The sequence below is a fragment of the Lepidochelys olivacea genome, assembly GCF_965140295.1.
Source record: "Lepidochelys olivacea isolate rLepOli2 genome assembly, chromosome: 17".
NCBI classification, from domain to species: Eukaryota; Metazoa; Chordata; order Testudines; family Cheloniidae; genus Lepidochelys; species Lepidochelys olivacea.
In genome coordinates this window covers 17,271,229-17,291,697 of record NC_140427.1, presented here as the reverse complement: position 1 = coordinate 17,291,697, position 20,469 = coordinate 17,271,229, and the positions used below count along the sequence as shown (strand labels likewise).

Below are 20,469 nucleotides of genomic sequence, written 5' to 3'. Positions count from 1 at the left end.
TTTTAACAGCAGTGTGTGCTGTGGTGCTGTCTCCTGTCACTAATGCTTTGTTGTTCTTGCCAAATATGCTACAGTACATTTACTATTACCGATACTTCAAAGTGTATACTAAGAGGCAAAAGTTACATTACATATATCAAAATAAACGAACAAAGTGATCCAGTACTGTTGAATTTTATCCTTGTCCTTTTTAATTAGCAAAATTAAGTAAAAAGTGATTTTCTGTATTACAGTAGCACCAAAAGGCCCCAATAATAATTACAGCTAAGGCTAAGATTTTGTCACACATATTTTAAGTAAAAATCAGGGACAGGTCACGAGCAATAAGGAAAAATTCACAGAAGCCTGTGACCTATCTGTGACTTTTACTAAAGATATGCATGACAAAATGGGGAGCTATAGGCTCCCCACACCACCCAGGGGGGTTCCCGCGGAGGCCCGGAGCTCAGTCCCTGCAGTTCCCAGCTACCAGGGGTGGCGGGGGACCCTACAGCTCCCAAGCGCTGCAGGGCTCAAGTCAGAGAGATCTCTGGAAGTCATGGACCCCGTGACCTCCGTGACAAAATCGTAGCCCTAATTAGAGCTACATACAAACAGAGGAATTTACACTCTTCTTTGATGCAAGACAATAAAAGTAACTAATAATAGGAGGGAAGGTGTGAGGGAGGACAAAGGTAACAAAAATAACATTCCATGTTATATAGGTAGGCTATTTTCTGTACCTGTCATTAATGCTGTTAAATCCCTTCACGGCATTGACCAAAAAGAGAACAAGCTGATAGTAGGACTCTCGAATTTCTTTGTGCAGTTCAGCACCACAACCTTCCAAGTGTCCAAAATAACTAAAAGTTAAAAAGTCAGTTTAGCAGATGTAGAATCCACCACTTTACTTCACATAGCACGCTTTGTTCAAATACAAGTAGCAATTTAATAAAAACCATCATGAATAAAGAGGACTTTAGCTCAGTTTTAAAAACCACAAAACAGATGATGCGCTATTCCAAAAAAAGAGTTAGAAGTGAGGTGCAAAACAGGACACCAAATGCAGATTGTTCCTATGGAACTGTCAAAAGTATCAAGATGACTCATAACATTTGGCCACTGGGGCCTGAAAAGCCCAACTCAAATAAATTTAAAAAAGCAAGAAAGCAGCTAACAGTTCTTACACTCTATAATGAGAACTCATTTGGGCAGCAAGTCACAGGCAATCAGCTTCAGAATCTATGTAGACTAACATTATAACCACTATCTTTTAAGAGTTATGTTGAACACCTATCAGTCATATTTAAAATAAATGTATCTTTTCAAATCCCAACATTCATGGCAAAGCAACTGTATGGCTAAAAAATGTGCCTTACTTGACTCCTCGAGAGTTGGTAAAATACTAGTCACAGGACATTGCCAGAGGAAGCTAGTTCCATAACAAAGTATCTAACTGCAGATTAGCTAATACATTAATTTATGGAGAAAAGTCACAAAAGGGAAAAGAACTCTCCCAAACAAGTATTGCTGACAGAGCAACTAAAATTAATCTAACCCAGCTAGCCGAGCTCCAGCTTAAATTCTTATAGAAGGAATAAGATAACTGATCCTATTTAGGCAACAGTTTAAACTGAAATAATAAACAAAGCTGAAGAGTGTGAATGTCTGAAGACTAGTCTAGTCTCATTTTCTGTGTTTTCGGTCATCCAGTTAGATAACTGGGAACATTTTAATAGCTATATGCTGCGGGTAAGCTGCTGGCCCCTGTTGGTATAAATAGGAATACCGCAACTAATTCTCCAAGTACCACGATGAAAATGTAAACGATCAAAATGCACCATAGGAAGTGTGCACACAAACTTAAATATTGATCTCAGCACAAAATATGCACTTGCTCTTGTATCTGTATTCACAAGAGCATCACTTCTCATATTCTTTTCACCCTGGGTAATCAGTATTGAGTCAGGGCGTGCAGACATGTTATACAGAATAGTGTTAGCTCCAATTTTCTAAGAAAGATACTTACTTTGTAAAATCTTTCTGGCAGGCCAGAAGTTCCAAGAGAAAGAGTACACAGGGTGGATGGAAACAGTGAGGCTGCCCAAGAGATTCTAAACACTGGCGGATTGTCTTCAGCACTTCTAGGATACTTTGGGCTTGAGCTTTTCTCAAAACAAGGACCTTTAAAATACTAGGAAAAACACAAACTCCCAATGACGACTTCAAAACACCCGTTCTTCAGTACCTCATAATGCAATCAACACTTGAGAAGTTAAACAAGTTTGATGAGTTGGCACCTAAATTAACTGTACTGTATATTGCCTTGAACACCTTGGTAATAATAATGGGTTATTTACAAATATTTTACCCAAAGTCGCAGGGTGAGTGGCAGAGCCAGGAACAGAACCCAGGATTCCCAACTCCCTGTTCCAACCTCTAAACCTTGGGCTGGTTCTGGAAGAATGTCCTCCAGTTAAAATTTGCATATTGGCCCTTTGAAGATCCCTTCTCTAACTGTTCTAGATCTGTTATCCAAGACCCACTAACTCAGCTAGGCAGTTGTTATTTCCAGAAGCAGTTCTTTCCCCATTCAACCACAGACAGGACGCAACACCACCTCACAAGCAGATTTGATGAAGCAGGGCAAACTGCAGCATAGGGACAGCAAGGGAATGTAATCACTATTCATAATCCTGAAATTCTATGTGAGTTAAATGAGTCAGATTAAATATTCTTTGGGAGCCTAAAGTAGGTTGTGAGCCATAAGTTTGATGCTTTGATATCAAAATATAATGGACTGTTTTTCAAGAACCTGAAATTAGAGAAATATTACTAAAGTAAGATAAAAATATGCTTTATCCCATCATCTGAAACCTTTGAAATCTCTCAACCTTAAATATGACAGACTGCAAATTTTCAAGTTTGCTCACCTTTCATGAGAAAGTGATTGATCCTTAATAAAGTCTAATATATTTTTCAGTACAGGATATTTCTCCTTCACAGTGGGCACTGATTTAGGCTCTTCTATTGATCTAAAAGATAACAGCCTTAGTCTTCCACGGCTGAACTGAGATTTGCGAGTTGGAGTGGAGGGAGGAGATGCTGTGTCCTCTTGCTGTGAAACTGTATTTTCAAGGAGCTTACTTTGAGATTCAGAGGCTACTTCGGATTGGGGTGGGTCTGGCACTTGCTTAATCTTTGTGTCAGAGTCTACCACTTGACCCCTTTCTGCAGAAGCAGGATGAGTTACTCCATTCGAAGACAATGAGTTTGCTGCTTGAAAATCTGCTTCTACGATAGAACTAGTCCTTTGACGTTTACCATCGTGGTACTGTTGGACATCCTCTACTTCTGAAGCAACCCAGTTATCAGAAGCAAGATCTTTTGCCTTTGCTCTCACAGGCAAAAATTTTAACAACAATAAGCTCTTCTGAATACAGTGTTTTGCTGCAGCATAAAAATTGAGGGGGAAAAGGCAAGTTAGTAGAATCACCATATCACATATTGTGTAATACCTTTCTTATGTAATTTAAGTAAAAATTGGCTCTTAATTTTTTATCTTCTGGCCAGAAAGTCCTGAAAGTATGGTTTCCTGCCCCTTGATAGTGAGTCTGGATCACCCAACATCAAGTGCCTATTCAAAATATTCACACCAACTATACAAAGCAGCGACATGTGAAGTGTCATTACAAAAAGTTTTTAAAATGACAGTTCAATCATCAGTCAGACGATCCAGTGCACTGGTTGTTTTCTCATTCTTTAGGAAAAATCTCTGGAGACAGTGCACATTAAATCAGCTAATTTATCCCGGTCCACAAAGTTTTAAACATAAGATAGCCTAAATTGCTAATTAATTTCCTTGTGCACAGAAAAAATGAGAAGAGCTACATAAGAAAGTTAGGCTAAGCCATCAGGAAAGACACTTACCAAGGATTTCTGGGTTCACTTCACTTATTTCTACATTCTGTTTCTCTGCTGTATCATTTGCTTTACCCATCAGGAACTTCTGCTTCATTTCTAACTGTAGACAGGATATTAATTAAATTAATTAAAGACGTGAAATCCTGCCTATCCAGATGGCATGGCAGCACAAAGACTGCACCACAATTAGAGAATCTCATTAGTCCACTCCTGAGATTCTTAAGACATGCTAAGCCTCCAATACAGGACTAGTCCTTTATGGTCTAGCACAGGGGTTGGCAGCCTTTCAGAAGTGGTGCGCCGTGTCTTCATTTATTCACTCTAATTAAAATGTATTACTGGCACGCGAAACCTTAAATGTTTTTAGAAGGTCTCTTTCTATAAGTCTGTAATATATAACTAAACTATTGTTGTATGTAAAGTAAGTAAGGTTTTTAAAATGTTTAAGAAGATTCATTTAAAATTAAATTAAAATGCAGAGCCCCCCGGCCCGGTGGCCAGGACCCGGGCAGTGAGAGTGCCACTGAAAATCCGCTTGCGCCCCGCCTTTGGCACGCGTGCCAAAGGTTGCCTACCCTTGGTCTAGAATGTCTTGCTGGTCAGCCTGTGGCACAACCCAGTGAAATCCACTGAAAAGCTTGACTCTTTCAAGCCAAAAGAAAGCTAAGCTGATGATCCCAGTTCTTTCAGACATGTTGTGCACAAGCGTTAAATCAGGTAAAAGTAACTGTGTGGGTGTGGGTGTGTGTCTTCTCTTTTCAGTGAAGAGATCTGATCCCTGTGCATATCTTCAACCACAGCTGGTGATTTAAATGACAAAAAACCCACAATTATTTTACTACTCTTTCCTCTCCTCCGTTTAGCACAATAGAGCCAAAATAACTATGTGAGGGAGATATTTCTTTCTGGCTGATTCATAAGCTCTGGAATAGGCTTCCAGGGGTGATTGTCATTGTAGGTTTTTAAGAACAGGTTAGACAAATACCTGTCAATATCATAGAAATGTAGGGCTGTCATTATGGAAACTCTGCCTCAGCACAACAGGCTGAACCTGATAACTTCTCGAGGTGCATTCCAGCCCTCCATTTCTAGGATACTATAATCAAAAATTCCAATTGCCAGTCAAAATTCTACCCCTGCACCTTCATTGAAAAGCCTAGGGAAGAGCTTGGCTTGCAGAATCTTTAAAGACTGGTAATGATGCATGACATGAAAGGCCTAAAAGCTGGACTATTAAAGCCAAAATTGACTGCAGGGCTGGCAGTCAGGAAAAATATGTTTTTACTTTTAAGATGAACAAATCTGATCTGCAATCATTGAGAGAAAATAAAAACAGACCCCTCCCCACAACAAAACCATTTTTAAAAGGCATTTCAAGGTACAGTGACACAGACTCTGCACTGGGACACAGGAGCAAAAATATATGTGAAAGAAGAAAACCCAAATAGAAATAATCATCCTGAATAACCTTACCATCCATATTCTAATCCCATCAGCCAGAGAATATACTTGTGCAAACTCTTCATTCAGAGGCATCTTGCCTCCACTGATGACTGTAAAAACAAAAAGAAAGAGGAAAGTCCTTTTATTCACTGCTTCAGTTTCACATCACTTAAGGATTTAAAATAAAATAAGATACCTGCAAAAGGCTGTGATAGACCCTATCAACTACCTCTTAAGGCGATGCCAGGCAGGTTTTGTTCCCTGTTGTTCTTACAGATATACTATAAAGGCTGGTAATGCATTAAAACCATCTATTGTACCCTGACTGCAGACCTATTTGCAAAGTTGAATAATGAATGAGTATGTACAGTTACGGTCAATACATATGGGTCCTGCAAATGTACAGGCAGGACAAACAGAGGCTATTCCTAGGACTTCAATGGGAGTTGCATGTGCTCAGTACCCCTCAGAATCAGGCCCTGAGAGTCCAAATAGCACATTTTTATTCAACAGATGAGAACTTACTTCAGATAGCATGTTGTGACATAGAAGTAATGTATTGCACATTAGAAAGAAAAGTTGGCAACCCTACTCTCTGGAAAGGTACAAGTTGAAATACCGAGAGCCAACTGCATGAGTTAGGAGCAGAATATTAACTTAAAAACCACAGTGGGTTGCAAGCTCACTTTCCATAGCGTGACAATATTTAGCGGATTAATTTGCATTTCCTCCCCAAACAGTATTGTTAAAATATAAATACTTTGTTCCTTGCTGTTTAGGAAACATTTAACGAGAGCTAAAAATGGCTGAATTAGAGAGTTGTGTTCTAGTGGCACAACTGGTGGGAAGATAGATACCTTTGAGTTACAATCCCCGTGCAAAAACCAATGTCCCTGTGGACTTGGTTAAATCACAACATCTCTGGCTTAGAATCATAGAATATGAGGGTTGGAAGCGACCTCAGGAGGTCATCGAGTCCAACTCCCTGCTCAAAGCAGGACCTAATCCTCAACCAAATCATCCCAGCCAGGGCTTTGTCAAGCCTGACCTTAGGAGGGAGATTCCACCACCTCCCCAGGTAATCCATTCCAGTGCTTCACCACCCTGCCAGTGAAAAAGTTTTTCCTAATATTCAACCTCAATCTCTCCCACTGCAACTAGAGACCATTACTCCTTGTTCTATGAAAAGACTTAGTTTACTCATGTTTAAAACAAGGATAACCTTATTTGCCTATCCTACTCAGAGGATTTGTGATGATTAGCTAACCTTTGTAAAGAGCTGTGATGATGAAAAACACTAACAAAGCATTATAATCTTATTACAGTCTATTGTGGCAAGGTCTGCCTAGTTGGTGAGTGCAGCACTGTAATATCTTCTTTGTACAGGATGAAACCTCTAACCTTCTGAATATTTATGAAACTAAATACATTTTTCAAGTTTTACAACTGAATTATAATAGGATTTCTTACAAAGTATCAGCCTTCATTATTGATATATTCACTAATAGAAGAGTTACCATATTTTTGTAGCTTCCCGTATAAATCTGGAGTGAGATACACCAAAGCAGCAAATGTGGCGTTCACAGCTTGATCAACAGTGGAACCAGCAACTATATCTGTCTTTGGGGCCTGTTTTTTACATGCCTGTATAAGTCCTTTGAAAAGCTCAGAATTTTGCCCACAAAAATCCTGGGAAGGATCTGATTTTGCAAAGTCGAGAAGAAAGTTACGGCAGTCATCTGCATGAGAGTTCTTCATCTGGAAAGAGTATTTAAGCATTTACTTAATATCGGTTTAAAAACGCTCACATCTCATTTATATATTTGAACAACCCACACCTCAGAAAGACATTACAGTCAAAATGACAATATAAAGAGTACAGAACAAAAATTTCTCTTATTTGACAATTCAACAGCCCATGAGATGGCAGCCTCAGCCTAGCAGTGTACAGTTAGAGATGTGTCAGCTCATTAAGCCTGAACAAAACCACTCTCATGCATAGTGTTTTCCTACCCATAAAACAGAAACAGTGGCCTAAATACCTCTTTTTTATTTTGGTGCACTTGTCTGGGTTCATTTGCTTCCAAAGTCGCCTCAGGACACATCTGATGCCTGAAGACAGGTTTCCATAAAGGAGAATTAAGAACTGATGTCACTTTTGAGGGAGGCAACTCTGCTTCACTACCTAGCTCTGCAAAAACAGCAAGACAGATGTGGATTTATGTTCAATACTAAATATTTTTGTTCAATTTTATATGATTGCAAAAATGCACAATTTTAAAAACCTGCCACAAAAGGAAAAAAAAAGGAAATGGCATGTTGAACAAAAAAGTCTTAGATTAACAGTTACTCATGTTGTTTAGTGCCACATACGCAACAGACATCACACTGCTCCTGTACCGTCTTACTGCTGGCATTAATGCAGATTAACCAATGCAATGCTACAGCATGTTACTATTGTAAAAGGCCCTGAATGTATGTATCCCATCTATACTGTACTCATGACCACAGTATCGAACTACTCATTAAAAAAGGTTCTCAAAGCACTTTACAAGCTACAGACACAGGGTTATTACTTCATCCATCACTGACTTGCCATAAGCCCTAGCATGCAACAAAATGCATTAAAACATATACATTGAGGTACAGATTTTCAAAAATAGAAACCCTAAACGTAAGTTCCCAAACCGAAAGCTAGGCCTCTGCCTGACTTTCTGGAGTCCTGACAACTTAAAAGCTCCTGTTGACCTCAATGAGAACTACAGGATGCTCAGCACTTTTGAAAAATAAAGCACATGTCTAAATACAGACATGGGTTCCTATCTTTGGGCTCCATTTTTTGAAAATCTTAATTCATATATGAAACATACATATACGATTTTAATACCTGTGGCCAACCCTTTGCATGCTGTCTATCTTCACAGGCCTAAATCCCCGCAAACACATACATTCTTAGCTTTACTTATGTGTGTAGCCCGATTGAATTCACTGCTCATATGACTAAAGTTAAATATGTGCATAAGAGATTGTGGCACCAGGGCCTTAAATAGCAAGCTCTCTGGGGCAGGGATTGCACTTCCCTGTGTGTGTAGACAGAGCTTAATATATTGTGGGTGATACCAGAATACATGTAAACAATCAAACATAGAATTGTGACTGAAAACTTCAGGGAAAGTTTAGGTAGACAGAACAGAAATCTGGCCAAATCACATGGACAGATTCTACACTACAAAGCACTCATGAAGTTTCATACTGACCCCTCAACACACACAAGCAGAAGTTAATATCAGAATGAATTTTGCATTATGGTTCAGAGGTCTAGTAAATAAACTATAGATTATGGTGACATATGGTGCTCCAGTACAAGAACTGAAATAAGTGTTCCCCCAGCTGCTTTTAGATTTAAGAAATTCCAAATGATCAAACGGAACATTTTAAAGTCAGCATAAATTATGTGCTATAAATTTTTACTTTTTCCGTTTTCTGGTGTAAATGTAATGCTGCCAAACCATGGAGAACGAAATCCTCATGAAATCCAGAGAAAAGACACAGCATATGCAATGGCAATGAAAACTTCCCCCTCCACAATGTGCTTTAACACTTAACATGACCACCGCCAGGGGTCAGAGTAGTTATGTCTCCAAGTCCATTCTACTCCTGGCCTCTTAAGACTGCAAAGGGTGCCAGTAGTGATGGAGTTTTTTTGTAACGTTCCCAGAGAAAAGGTTAAAGAGTTATAAATTTGGTTATTACCAACTTGGTCTGTAACTGGCAACCTTGTTAGGACATTCTGTTTTCAAATATGAGTGGGCTGGAACAATCTGTATTCCTTTTAAGAATATAATATATTAGATTCTTGCACCTCGTCCCTATCATGGAAACATGACTGCTAGAGAAACTAATTCAAAAACTTACCCAGTTGGGATTTCAGTGCCATACTCCGCGAAGCCAAGCGCCCCATCAACCTGGACACAAGAAGCTGCAAATCCAAGCCCCAAGTAACTGCGACATCGGGTAGGCCATAAGCAGTGATGGAGAACTTGTAGCCCCACTCATTATTACTGCTGTCAGAGTGAAAGAGAAACTGCAGCCGTGGGCCAGCCTGAAAGGTCACTTTCTACAGAGCAACAAAACAATCATTTTGCCAAATGTACATGACAGGAAGACATTTCGGGGTCATGAATTTCCTTCAGCAATTGTGTTTGTCAATATTCTCATGTTTTCTCTGTAATATGCGCTAGCATCCCATCAGATGACTCAAAAGCCTACAGCAATTAAAGTTTCAACTTTCTATTCACAAGAATAATTGAAAGTTTCAGCCCACAAAACAGCTTTTGATTTTAAAAAAAATATAATGGCAGAGAAAGATTACACTGGGGTAGCTATGAAGTAGCACCTGAGTGGCCACAAGAAAATAATAAATGAATTCAACTTGCCATCTCAAGATTTATTTAAAATTAATGAGGTACAAGGGGATCAGAGAACAATTTCAACTGTATGTTTAACTACAGTGAAACATGGTTTTCTACATACTAACAGGTAGGGAGTTAATCATAATAGTACTGGAAAGGACCTTCTGGGTCATTCATTCTATTCATTTGCATCACTGTGGAATTACAGGATTTCCCACCACCACCACCCCCCTCCCTCTGAGAATTAGAGGCAGGTGTGGGCACACACCCCACCAAAGATAAGAAGTTATCAGATTACAAGGTCTCTGCAGAACCTCTTACCTATGAAGCTAAAACACCACAGAGTTCCAGGATACCCTAATATTAACATATGTTTATTTTGCACAATATTTTAAAGTCACTCACCTTGGGCCACTTCTCAGTGCCAACCTTTGTATCATAACGAGTTTTTGCACCTCTGGCATCAGTAAACTCCAGGTAATCATATCTGTGGAGAGTGCAACTCATTACTTACTCATTTTTATTTTTAAAATTTTGGGGCTAGTTTACTTTGGAATTTCTCATACTTCCCTAACCACCCCACTCTGGAGACTCAGCAATGTAGACACATTCCCTTCAGAGACATTTACTGCTTTAGAGGATTATATAAACATTTCATTACTTCATACAGCACATACGGTCATTTCTACAACAGAGCTCCCTGATCCTTAATATCAAGTTAAAATATTAAGCATTTCTAAGTGGCAAGCTCGAAAGAAACAGAGGTAACTTACAGAAAGGACTGAACTTTGGCATAGTTGTGCTCAAGTAAGGTAAAGTGAATGCTGGGAACATGCAATGATAGCCACAGGTTTTTCAAGCGCTAATACCAGATCAATCAACGGAAAGCACAGTTCCACTGCCTGAGGGAGCAGAGCCTTGACACTCAGGGCCTGTGCAAAGAGTTTGCCTGCACCCTTTCAAGTCGGAGCTCAGCTGCATCAAGAATCTTTAAGCACTGGTGCAAAGAAGAGTTGGTGCAGTAGGTAATGATTCTCTGCACACAGTGCAGGATTTGCCCCTTTGTGAATAGTTTTTGGAGTCAGAGATGGCACACTATTAAGTTACCTCCTTTCTGTTTCACATTTTTCATCAAATTCCACCTCAAAGTAAGTTGCCCCAGGACAAAGGAAGACGGAGACCTCATGGCAATTATTTTCATAGTTGTGAGGAGATTCCATTGTCCATGTTCGCAGCACCACGGGTTGTTCTTGCTGCCAGCTTTCCATGGCCACCTGTATAATTAAATACAACAACTTTCACCTTACAGGGTACAAATGCAAAGCATTCAGAAGGAGGATTACAGCACTACATTATTTCACACTTGAGTCCATGGCTTAAAGTAGCCATATACACACATACATGTACCATAAGCACTTATCCCTCTACTTACATCACTATAAAGAATGACGCTAAATAAGATTATGAAGCATGTAGTAGAATTTTATTAACTTTTTATTTTTCCTCTTTTATCTCTCTCCTGTCTTCAATCCTTCTCCACTGTCCTATGTATTTTACAGGCTCATCATCTCAGTGTCATCATCTACTTATCTCTCCTCCTCCCATACCCAGGCTCTCAAGAAACCTTATCTCCCCTTCCTTTTTATCACCTCCAAAACCCAGTCTTTCCTATCTATTCAAGCTTTGGTTAACTATAAATCATCTCTTCTCTGGACTCCCAGTCACTCATCTCTTCCAGAATCAGTCTATCCAGAATGCTGACACTGAAACAATCTTCCTCTGTTGCCATATCAATTGCATCACTACTCCTCAAAATCTTTCACCACCTTGTTTAACTAAATCACGTGCAAGCTCTTCATTCCCACCTTCAGAACAAAAGCATATTTTCACCCTTAAATATATTTTTGCTCGTATTTTTCCTCTTACTCTCCTCCAACTCCATCCCTTGCAGTCCACTCTCCCCTTCCCTTTCTCCACTTTCATAAACTCACATACCGCAATGACTGGTGTGGTATAAGAACCAGAACAGATATACATTTCCCACTCTTGGCTCTGCGTTTCATCATGCAGCTCCATATACTTGGAAGTAGGGTCCCAACCTTGTTTCAAACTTTACAGTAACCTTTAAAAAACTTCCACTCTCTCCTTTAAACCAATGTATCCCATTAATTTTCCCAACATAGAGCTATGTGTTATATTGTAAGCTCCCAGGACAAGAGTCCTCTCTTTTGTTATATATTTATGATGCAATCCACAGTATTAATTCACATTAACTTCTTAATCTAGGAAGCGATTCTATTTTTATCACATTGTTAAATTCTAAGTCAGTGGTTCTCAACCAGGGATATGCATACCCCTGGGGGCACACAGAGGTCTTCCAGGGAGTACATAAACTCATCTAAATAGCTACCTAGTTTTACAACAGGTTACATAAAAAGCACTAGCAAAGTCAATACAAAGTAAAATTTCATACAGAGTGACTTGTTTTATACTGTTCTATATACTATATTCTGAAATTTAAGTACAGTATTTATATTCCAATCGATTTATTTTATAATTATATGGCAAAAATGAGAAAGTAAGCAATTCTTCAGTAATAGTGAGCTGTGACACTTTTGTATTTTTATGTCTGATTTTGTAAGCAAGTAGTTTTTAAGTGAGGTGAAACTTGAGGTACACAAGACAAATCAGACTCCTGAAAGGGGTGCAATAGTCTGCAAAAGGTTGAGAACCACTGAACTAAGTGACCATAGCATTTTCATTTGATCTACAACACATTTTACGTAAGTAAATGTGATCTTTTGAAATAAGGTGATGTGAATGCATAGTCCCTTTAAGGGTAGTATGTTCTGAACAATTTTCTTACGTAACCTGGTTGCATACTTGTAGATGTGACTTCTCAGCGAAAAAACTGCTCAAAAATCACTTTAGAGAGATCCTGAAGGGACAGGAGCTCATCGGATACACTGATGGTGGGCAAAGGAGATGCAGAATTCAAAAGGTTACAGAGAATCAGAGGTGTAAAGTATCTATATCTATCTTAGGCTACCTTATTAAGACTTTCTCCAGGTTCACTACAAAGGTTCTTCAGCAGTTGTGTCAGGGTACTGAAACCCTGAAGTAGGGTACAGTGTGGAATGTCTAAAGTGCAGAAATCCAACAAGAAAGTCACCTAAGGGGGGGGAAAAAAAACAAACAACCTAAAAGTTACAAAGCCTTCTTAAATATATTCACATAGAAGGAAAATGGTAGGACATTCCAGTCATTCACCTACCAGTTGACGGGTTGCCATGGCAAAAACAGAGTTACTTAATTTTTCTACTATATATTTTCCATTGTATTGGGACAAAAGTGATTCTAAAATTGTTCTGATATTTGACAGGAACTGGCCCACATCTAAAAAAGAAAGAGAAAAACATTAGGTAATAGAAAGTTAGCCAAATGGAGGATTCACTACTGGGAGTCTGTGTTTTTACTGTGCAGCTCTAGTGGGATTGATGTTGTGCAAAATAGAGAAAGACGGGTGTTGCCCCAAAACAAGGCAGTTGGGACACAATTTTATGCACATATCCACTGCTGGCAATAGGACACTCTGTCACTAACACCACCAAAAGCACAATTCATAGAGAAGCTAGCACTGTAATCAAACTACATCTCCTTGAGCTAAAACCCCTGTTTCAATAACCCTACTCTGATTTCCTGGATTATTGTTACACTAAGGAATGAAACATGAATTATGAGCAAGGCCAGCAACTTTTAGGTATTCAGTCAGTCAATCTAAAGTGTTCAGTTAACTAGTATAAAAATAAAAACTATAGAATATAATCCAGGTTTGAATTTAGAAATAGCTCAACATTACAAAATACAAATTTAATACCACTCAACCATTACATTTATGGCCCAAGTAATTATTCAAGTAACTTTGGGATGCTGTGCTGAGACAAAGCATGCTATGGTGATATGCGCCTGAAAAATACCTACATTAATAGGTCGTACTACAGACAAAATGAGTTCAGCTTTTCTTGTGATAACCCAGATTTACCAAAACCACATGCTGCCTCAGCCGGGGGGGGGTATTACTTTTGAGGGAGATGGAGGGAAGATGCCCTAATAACAGACAACTAAAGAAAAATATCGAAAATGGAAGCCTGTAACTAAATTTTGTTTCTTCATAGGTTCAATAGCCAGTGAAATTTTTGGTTCAAATTAGTTTCTCCTGCATAACAATAATCCAACAACTTTAACCATAGTGATTACTGTAAATTGGTCCAGACGGCTCTGGGCCAAATTTTGAAATTTGTTCGGAGCACTAGAATTATAAGGATGCTTCAGATACCATGATAAGTGTCTGGAGATAAAAATGCGAATCAGCTTCTTGAGATCATATTTTAAAGTCATGTAATATTGTGTACACTAGGCACTGACTCCACTCTGGAACTTACATTTTTTAAGTATTTCTATGGCAAGACTCTTGGCTGTATTATCATTGCCCTTAAGTTGTATGTAGCACCATGAAAGGAGGCTTCCCTGTACAGACCAGAATAAGGATGACAGTACTGTGCCACTCTCTTGCTGGGCAACATCCAGCATCATCATTTCACACTGAAAAGAAATAATACAACAATGATTGTTACAATAATACAACACACAGCACTGCAGTGTGACAGATTATGCGATACACCACCCTCCTCCCCACCGCACACCACCAGCCACAAAAAAAGATGAAAAGCAAGAGACCAGTCATATATGAACTGCTAGTGATTAAAAAAATTCATAAAGAAGCAATATTTGAAAGCTGTTTCAGTAACTCAGTAAGATGAACGGCAAACAGGTCTAAGTCATTACAACTACATTGGGGGCAATCAATTAAGGCTTTCAGCACATTCTGTAACATAGGCTAATTATTTTCACATGTGAAAAGTCCTTACTTTCCCAAGCACAAGTCTTTACCCTATGGTACCATGAATGGTTCCCACCCTTCAATCTGGTTTAATTAGCTCAATTCTTTTACAGCTTCAAGGCAGTTACTATGGAACTCTATGGAAAAACTCCCTAAGGCAACCTATTCAGTATGTTGCCTTGCTTCTTAATATTAAAACGTTGTTACTGCTTAACATATAATATTTAAATTAGTGGGGGCCCGATCCTACAATCATACATAATTAATTTTACTCATATGAATAGTCCTGTTAACTACTGGCTTCAAGCTCTTCATGTGCAACATGCCTTTGAGAGCATACCACATACTTTAGAAAAGGAGAAGTGAGAACAGACAATCTCAAAAGATAGCTACCTCTCTCGCCGCCACCAACAGAAGGGTATCCATGACTGACAGCACTTGGCTGATGTCAAAGTCCTCAGAAACTTCCTTATCTGGCAACAATAAAAGTCCACCTGGATCCTGATCACTACAAAAAATAGAGCTTACTGAGTAACAGCTAATGACAGAAGTCTGAAACAGACGCCCTGTTGTGATGATAATCTGCAGAGATCATTTGCACATCATTTCTGAAGGAAAAATCAAATGTTCTATAAAATACCTCCACACTGATAAATTTAAAGATATAAACAATACCAACTGTTTACAAGGACAACAGTAGTTTGAAAAAAATTGATCAAGGATAAAACAGTAAACAATGCTGCTCAGAGACTCTGGGCAATATACCATAACCTCAGTAATTATTTTTACCCTTGGGCAATCTTTTGTTATTGCCTTTTGAGCCAGTCAATATTAGTAAGATGTATAGATTTTTATTCTCTGAAAGAGAAAGTGCATTAACAATTTTGCTGACTTGCATCTCTTTTTTCAGAAGAATGTGGAATTATTGAAAAGGATCAGTAGGATGAAGATAATCAGAGAAAAAAGTTATTTTTCAATATCAAAGAGCCTTACCTGAAGTATATACACAGGGATCTGAAGGTGAGATGCACAGATTGCTTATGTTCCTGTTCTGTGATGTTTTTCTAGGAAATGGAAGAGGTTTATGTTTAAAAAACCATTTTTTATAATAGCAAAGAATTACAAAGAATGACAGGACCAGGAAATACTTTTTGTGGACTACAGAAGGATTAGTATTTACACAACTCCAAGAGATGTTTGGTCTGCATTTTCATTATGAAAAATACCCATTTTCTGAGTTTTATCCTTGGTTTGTAAAAATGTTTTAAACAAAATTCAGTCACCATTGAAATTGGATCTGTAAGTTCTCTGCCACTAAGCAAATCTTGATTTTAAAATGGCATTTAAATCACTTTTCCTCGCATCTCCTAATTGTGTCTTTTCTAAATGCTACTGTGCTTACCCAAAATTTTATTTTTATACCATAAATGTAGTATCCCATCACACATAAGAAATCCTACAGATCCATATGCACACGCAAGAGTTAAAAAAAACACAGCACGTGAATTTTATACTGTCAGTATTCCAATAGGTGCTAAATCATGAGGAAAAATAGGACATAAAATATTTTAACAGTCTTCTTTTAAGTTCTCACACAGACTTGGACACTAGAACATATGTAAAGTCACTGCATTCTGTGCCTCTGGTTTCCTCCTATATAAAATAGGGGTTATTATATGTACAAGATTTATTTGTAAAGTGAGCAGAGCCTATCACTTAAAGACCACGAATATGTAACTTCACAATGCCGTGTTCCCTGGTTAACTTTTGAGACTATAAGAGAGCCTTCCTTTGACGGCTGACATTCTAAGACAGACCATCTGAACTGAAACTACTACTTTATGGAAAGCTAAAGGCAAGCTCTCCTCATCTGGAATGAAGTGATTGTGGAGAAAAAGAGAGGAATAAACAGATACCTGCTTTCTTTTCTGCATGAAGATAAGATACCTTAGAAAATAATTCTAACAAAACCAAAAGCAATCATTTCTCATTGCATGGTTTACCATCATGGCGAAGAGCTGGTCCTGTCTGGTCTGTCTATCTGGGAAAAAGATAGCTGCTCCGTTGAGCAATGTGTTCTTAACTTCCTGCTTTAGCGTTGTCATGGATGTGAAGTTGCTATCACTCATGTCCACTACTGTTCATAAAAAAAAGGAAACTGTGTTACAATTTCAAATCAGTAACCAAGTATATATCTTTAATACACTATACAATTTCATTTCTTTTCCATGACACTAGTCTTTCCAAAGCACATAAAATACTCGTCACACACACACACGTAAGGATTGATCTTCAAGAACATTAATCTTGCAACATGCTGGGATGTAAATTTACATTGAGGTAGTCTGCTGCACAACAACTGTCCATATGGACCCTGTTAACATGCTCTAACAGTTCCTTAGTCCACTCTGATCTACCCCACTTTGATAAGGGAGTAGGATCAAAAGGCGCAGTGAGGAACTATTAGTGTGTATCAGCAGAGTCCACATGGACAGCACACTCAAAAAGGACAGATTTCAACCCAGCTTACTGCAAACTAAATGTTACTTAAGGCTTGTCTACACAAACATGTGAGAAAGCCTTTTGAATTCTAGCAAGAAAGATCTTATGACGAGAAGACCTCTGATTCAAATGACTTGATTCACTTCAGGACCTTCAATGTTATATTTATTTATAAGACCAACTATCAAAACTGGGGGGGGGGGGACGGACTTCCGAAACGTACCACACTCAGTACAAAGTCATTCATCTATTCCTTGTTTTTCATAATTTCTTACTACGTATACTAGTTACTGAAAACATTGTTCTTAAATATACAAGGCAAAATACTGGCTCCAAAGAAATCTATGATAATATTCCCATCGACTTCAATGAGGCCAGGATTTCACTTGTACTTTTCCGACCATGTGGATTCATTCTAGCACAGTGATGAGGTTAGAAACACTCAATATAAACCAATCTAATCCTTCTACTTATTCCAATACTGAAGTCAAAGGACCAAATTCTCCACTGGTGCAAGTAGATACAGCTCCACTGAAATAAAATTTGCCATTGCAACCACTTTCAGGCAACATATTAACAGGACAGATTCAAGATCACTTCTTCAGAGGCTCAAAGAAAGTACAGAAGCAAGCTCTCAGCTAAACCCATTGATCTAAAATAGCAATAAAGCACAACAATCTGAAACAGCAGCTGGCTTGGGTTTTGGAAAAAAAATTTTCCAAGTTCACACTAGTATAAACTCCTTCTTTAAAACAAAACAATAATAACAAAGTTAGTAAGTGACAGCATAATATTAACGAACCTTCACACAAATGCTTGTAGAGCTGTACTGCAGCTTCTGTTTGGCCAGAAGTTTTGCTTTGAGAAACTTCCTGAGATTGAATAGATTTATTGTTTCCAGTAAGTACAGAGAAGCAGCTTTGAAGAAGCTGCAGTAGCACAGTCTGGGCAGAGAGACACTCTTCCCTTGGGCTAAAAGGAAAACAAAAAAACAAACAGGAGTAAAATCTTCACAGGAAGAGCTCATTTCCAGCACACAGTGCTATGCTAAAGCAAGCATCACTGTCTCTATTCTACGAGACACTGACACTAAGACAGGGGTGAGCAAACTTTTTGGCCCGAGCGCCACATTGGGGTGCAAAACGGTATGGAGAGCTGGGTATGGAGAGCTGGGTAGGGAAGGCTGTGCCTCCCCAAACAGCCTAGCCTCTGCCCCCTATCCGCCCCCTCCCACTTCCTGCCCCTTGACTGCCCCCCTCAGAACCCCTGACCCATCCAACCCCCCTGCTCCCGGGACCCTCTGCCCCTAACCCCCCCGTGCCCCTGCTCCCTGTCCCCTGACTGCCCCGACCCTTATCCACGGCCCCCGGCGCCCCTGCTCCCTGTCCCCTGACTGCCCCGTCCCATCCACGCTCCCTCCCCCGCACCGCTCCCTGTCCCCTGACTGCCCCGTCCCATCCACGCTCCCTCCCCCCCACCGCTCCCTCCCGGGACCCCCGTCCCATCCACGCTCCCTCCCCCCCACCGCTCCCTGTCCCCTGACTGCCCCGTCCCATCCACGCTCCCTCCCCCCCACCGCTCCCTCCCGGGACCCCCGTCCCATCCACGCTCCCTCCCCCCCACCGCTCCCTCCCGGGACCCCCGTCCCTTCCACGCTCCCTCCCCCCCACCGCTCCCTCCCGGGACCCCCGTCCCTTCCACGCTCCCTCCCCCCCACCGCTCCCTCCCGGGACCCCCGTCCCTTCCACGCTCCCTCCCCCCCACCGCTCCCTCCCGGGACCCCCGTCCCTTCCACGCTCCCTCCCCCCCACCGCTCCCTCCCGGGACCCCCGTCCCTTCCACGCTCCCTCCCCCCCACCGCTCCCTCCCGGGACCCCCGTCCCTAACTACCTCCCCCCCAGGACCCCACCTCCTATCCAACCCCCCCGCTCCCTGTTCCTACCCGACCCCCTGGGACTCCACCCCCTATCCAGCCCCCATGCTCTCTGTCTCCTGACCCCCCCCCGAACCTCTGCCCCATCCAATCGCCCCCTGTCCGCAGACTGCCCCCCGGGACCTCCTGCCCCTTATCCAACCCACCCTCCCCACCACCCCCTTACCATGCTGCTCAGAGCCGCAGGACAGGCTTATTGGAAAGCCTGGGAGGTGGGCGGGCACGCACATGCCATGCTGCCTGCGCAGCAACAACATAACTGTAGGGGAGGGGCCGGGGACCAGCCTCCCCGGCTGGGAGCTCAGGGGCCGGGCAGGACGGTCCTGCAGGCCAGATGTGGCCCACAGGCCGTAGTTTGCCCACCTCTGCACTAAGAGATCCTCTGAGTAAAGAAAACACAGCCCAGAACTCAAAAAGAACAACCCCTAACACCTAAACAGGAATCAAACTCACTGTACCGGAACTTAAAGGTTACAAACATCATTAATGTTATATCTAAAAAAACCAGACAAAAAACAGAGAGAAGGGAAAATATCGACTACTTCAGCTTAATGGCAGAAAACATCAGCTGAATAAAATGCACTTTTTGTAAACATATTTATGGCTAACTTTGTGATGGAGGAGGGCCCTACTTTTGGTGTAGTTTATTGTAAAAATTCCAGAAAAGCTGCAAGTCAAGGCCTGTGAAGTCCAAGAATGATCTGTACTTTAATCCACTTTCTTTTTGATGAACCTAAAAGAGGCAAAGAACATATAGGATTAAAGAATTCACTCTACACAATGCATGTTTACAAAAACACAGTGAAAACTGCAACATATGGGAGTATGAAAGAAATATCAAGCTGCATCTGAAATGCCACTGCAGCTCAGGACACAACATGGTCAGACTCCCATTAGGATGAACCAACTAGATCTTCTTTTTGTTGAGTCAGACTAACAATTTTCACTTCCTTTTGTACGTTTCAACTTTCTCACAGACCTATCTCACTCAAATAGTGGAGAACAAGTTCTAGTCTATACACCTGTTATAATCCTCCTGTATGCTTCCAAGAGATGCAGCAGGGCTATTTAAAAGGCTGCACAACTTTTATATATGTTGCATTAATCACACTAAGCACTTTATCATAATGTGTGAGATATGGAAATGCAGTTCAGTTCTGGTTTCCCTAAAGAAGACATATTCCTAACTTAAAGTGCCCTCTTAGAAGGCATCATAGTATACTAAAAGTCATTTTCCAGACACTTCAAGTTTCATGACTTGCATATTATTACCACTGAATGTAGTTTCAGCTTGCTTCTTTGGCCACTACATTATTTTATAATGCCTCTTAGGTTTATCTTTAGCGTACCACCATTTATTTTTGTAACATGACCAC

At 40.3% G+C, this 20,469-nt stretch overlaps 1 protein-coding gene across 1 annotated transcript in view; it reads right to left on the bottom strand.

The window, feature by feature from the left end:
* ZZEF1 (zinc finger ZZ-type and EF-hand domain containing 1) overlaps nucleotides 1–20,469 on the bottom strand; it is an 80,655-nt gene that overhangs the window by 32,579 nt on the left and 27,607 nt on the right. Inside the window, exons 14-31 of the mRNA XM_084651145.1 lie at nucleotides 19,726–19,826; nucleotides 17,963–18,132; nucleotides 16,662–16,795; nucleotides 15,652–15,722; nucleotides 15,052–15,166; nucleotides 14,201–14,360; nucleotides 13,033–13,154; nucleotides 12,808–12,930; nucleotides 10,866–11,032; nucleotides 10,164–10,245; nucleotides 9,262–9,463; nucleotides 7,389–7,537; nucleotides 6,864–7,104; nucleotides 5,377–5,456; nucleotides 3,910–4,003; nucleotides 2,913–3,429; nucleotides 2,009–2,173; nucleotides 723–842 (exon numbers count right to left, since the gene is read on the bottom strand). Coding sequence (XP_084507271.1) covers nucleotides 723–842; nucleotides 2,009–2,173; nucleotides 2,913–3,429; nucleotides 3,910–4,003; nucleotides 5,377–5,456; nucleotides 6,864–7,104; nucleotides 7,389–7,537; nucleotides 9,262–9,463; nucleotides 10,164–10,245; nucleotides 10,866–11,032; nucleotides 12,808–12,930; nucleotides 13,033–13,154; nucleotides 14,201–14,360; nucleotides 15,052–15,166; nucleotides 15,652–15,722; nucleotides 16,662–16,795; nucleotides 17,963–18,132; nucleotides 19,726–19,826 — 2,813 coding nt within the window. The remainder of the gene's footprint in view (nucleotides 1–722; nucleotides 843–2,008; nucleotides 2,174–2,912; nucleotides 3,430–3,909; nucleotides 4,004–5,376; nucleotides 5,457–6,863; nucleotides 7,105–7,388; nucleotides 7,538–9,261; nucleotides 9,464–10,163; nucleotides 10,246–10,865; nucleotides 11,033–12,807; nucleotides 12,931–13,032; nucleotides 13,155–14,200; nucleotides 14,361–15,051; nucleotides 15,167–15,651; nucleotides 15,723–16,661; nucleotides 16,796–17,962; nucleotides 18,133–19,725; nucleotides 19,827–20,469) is intronic.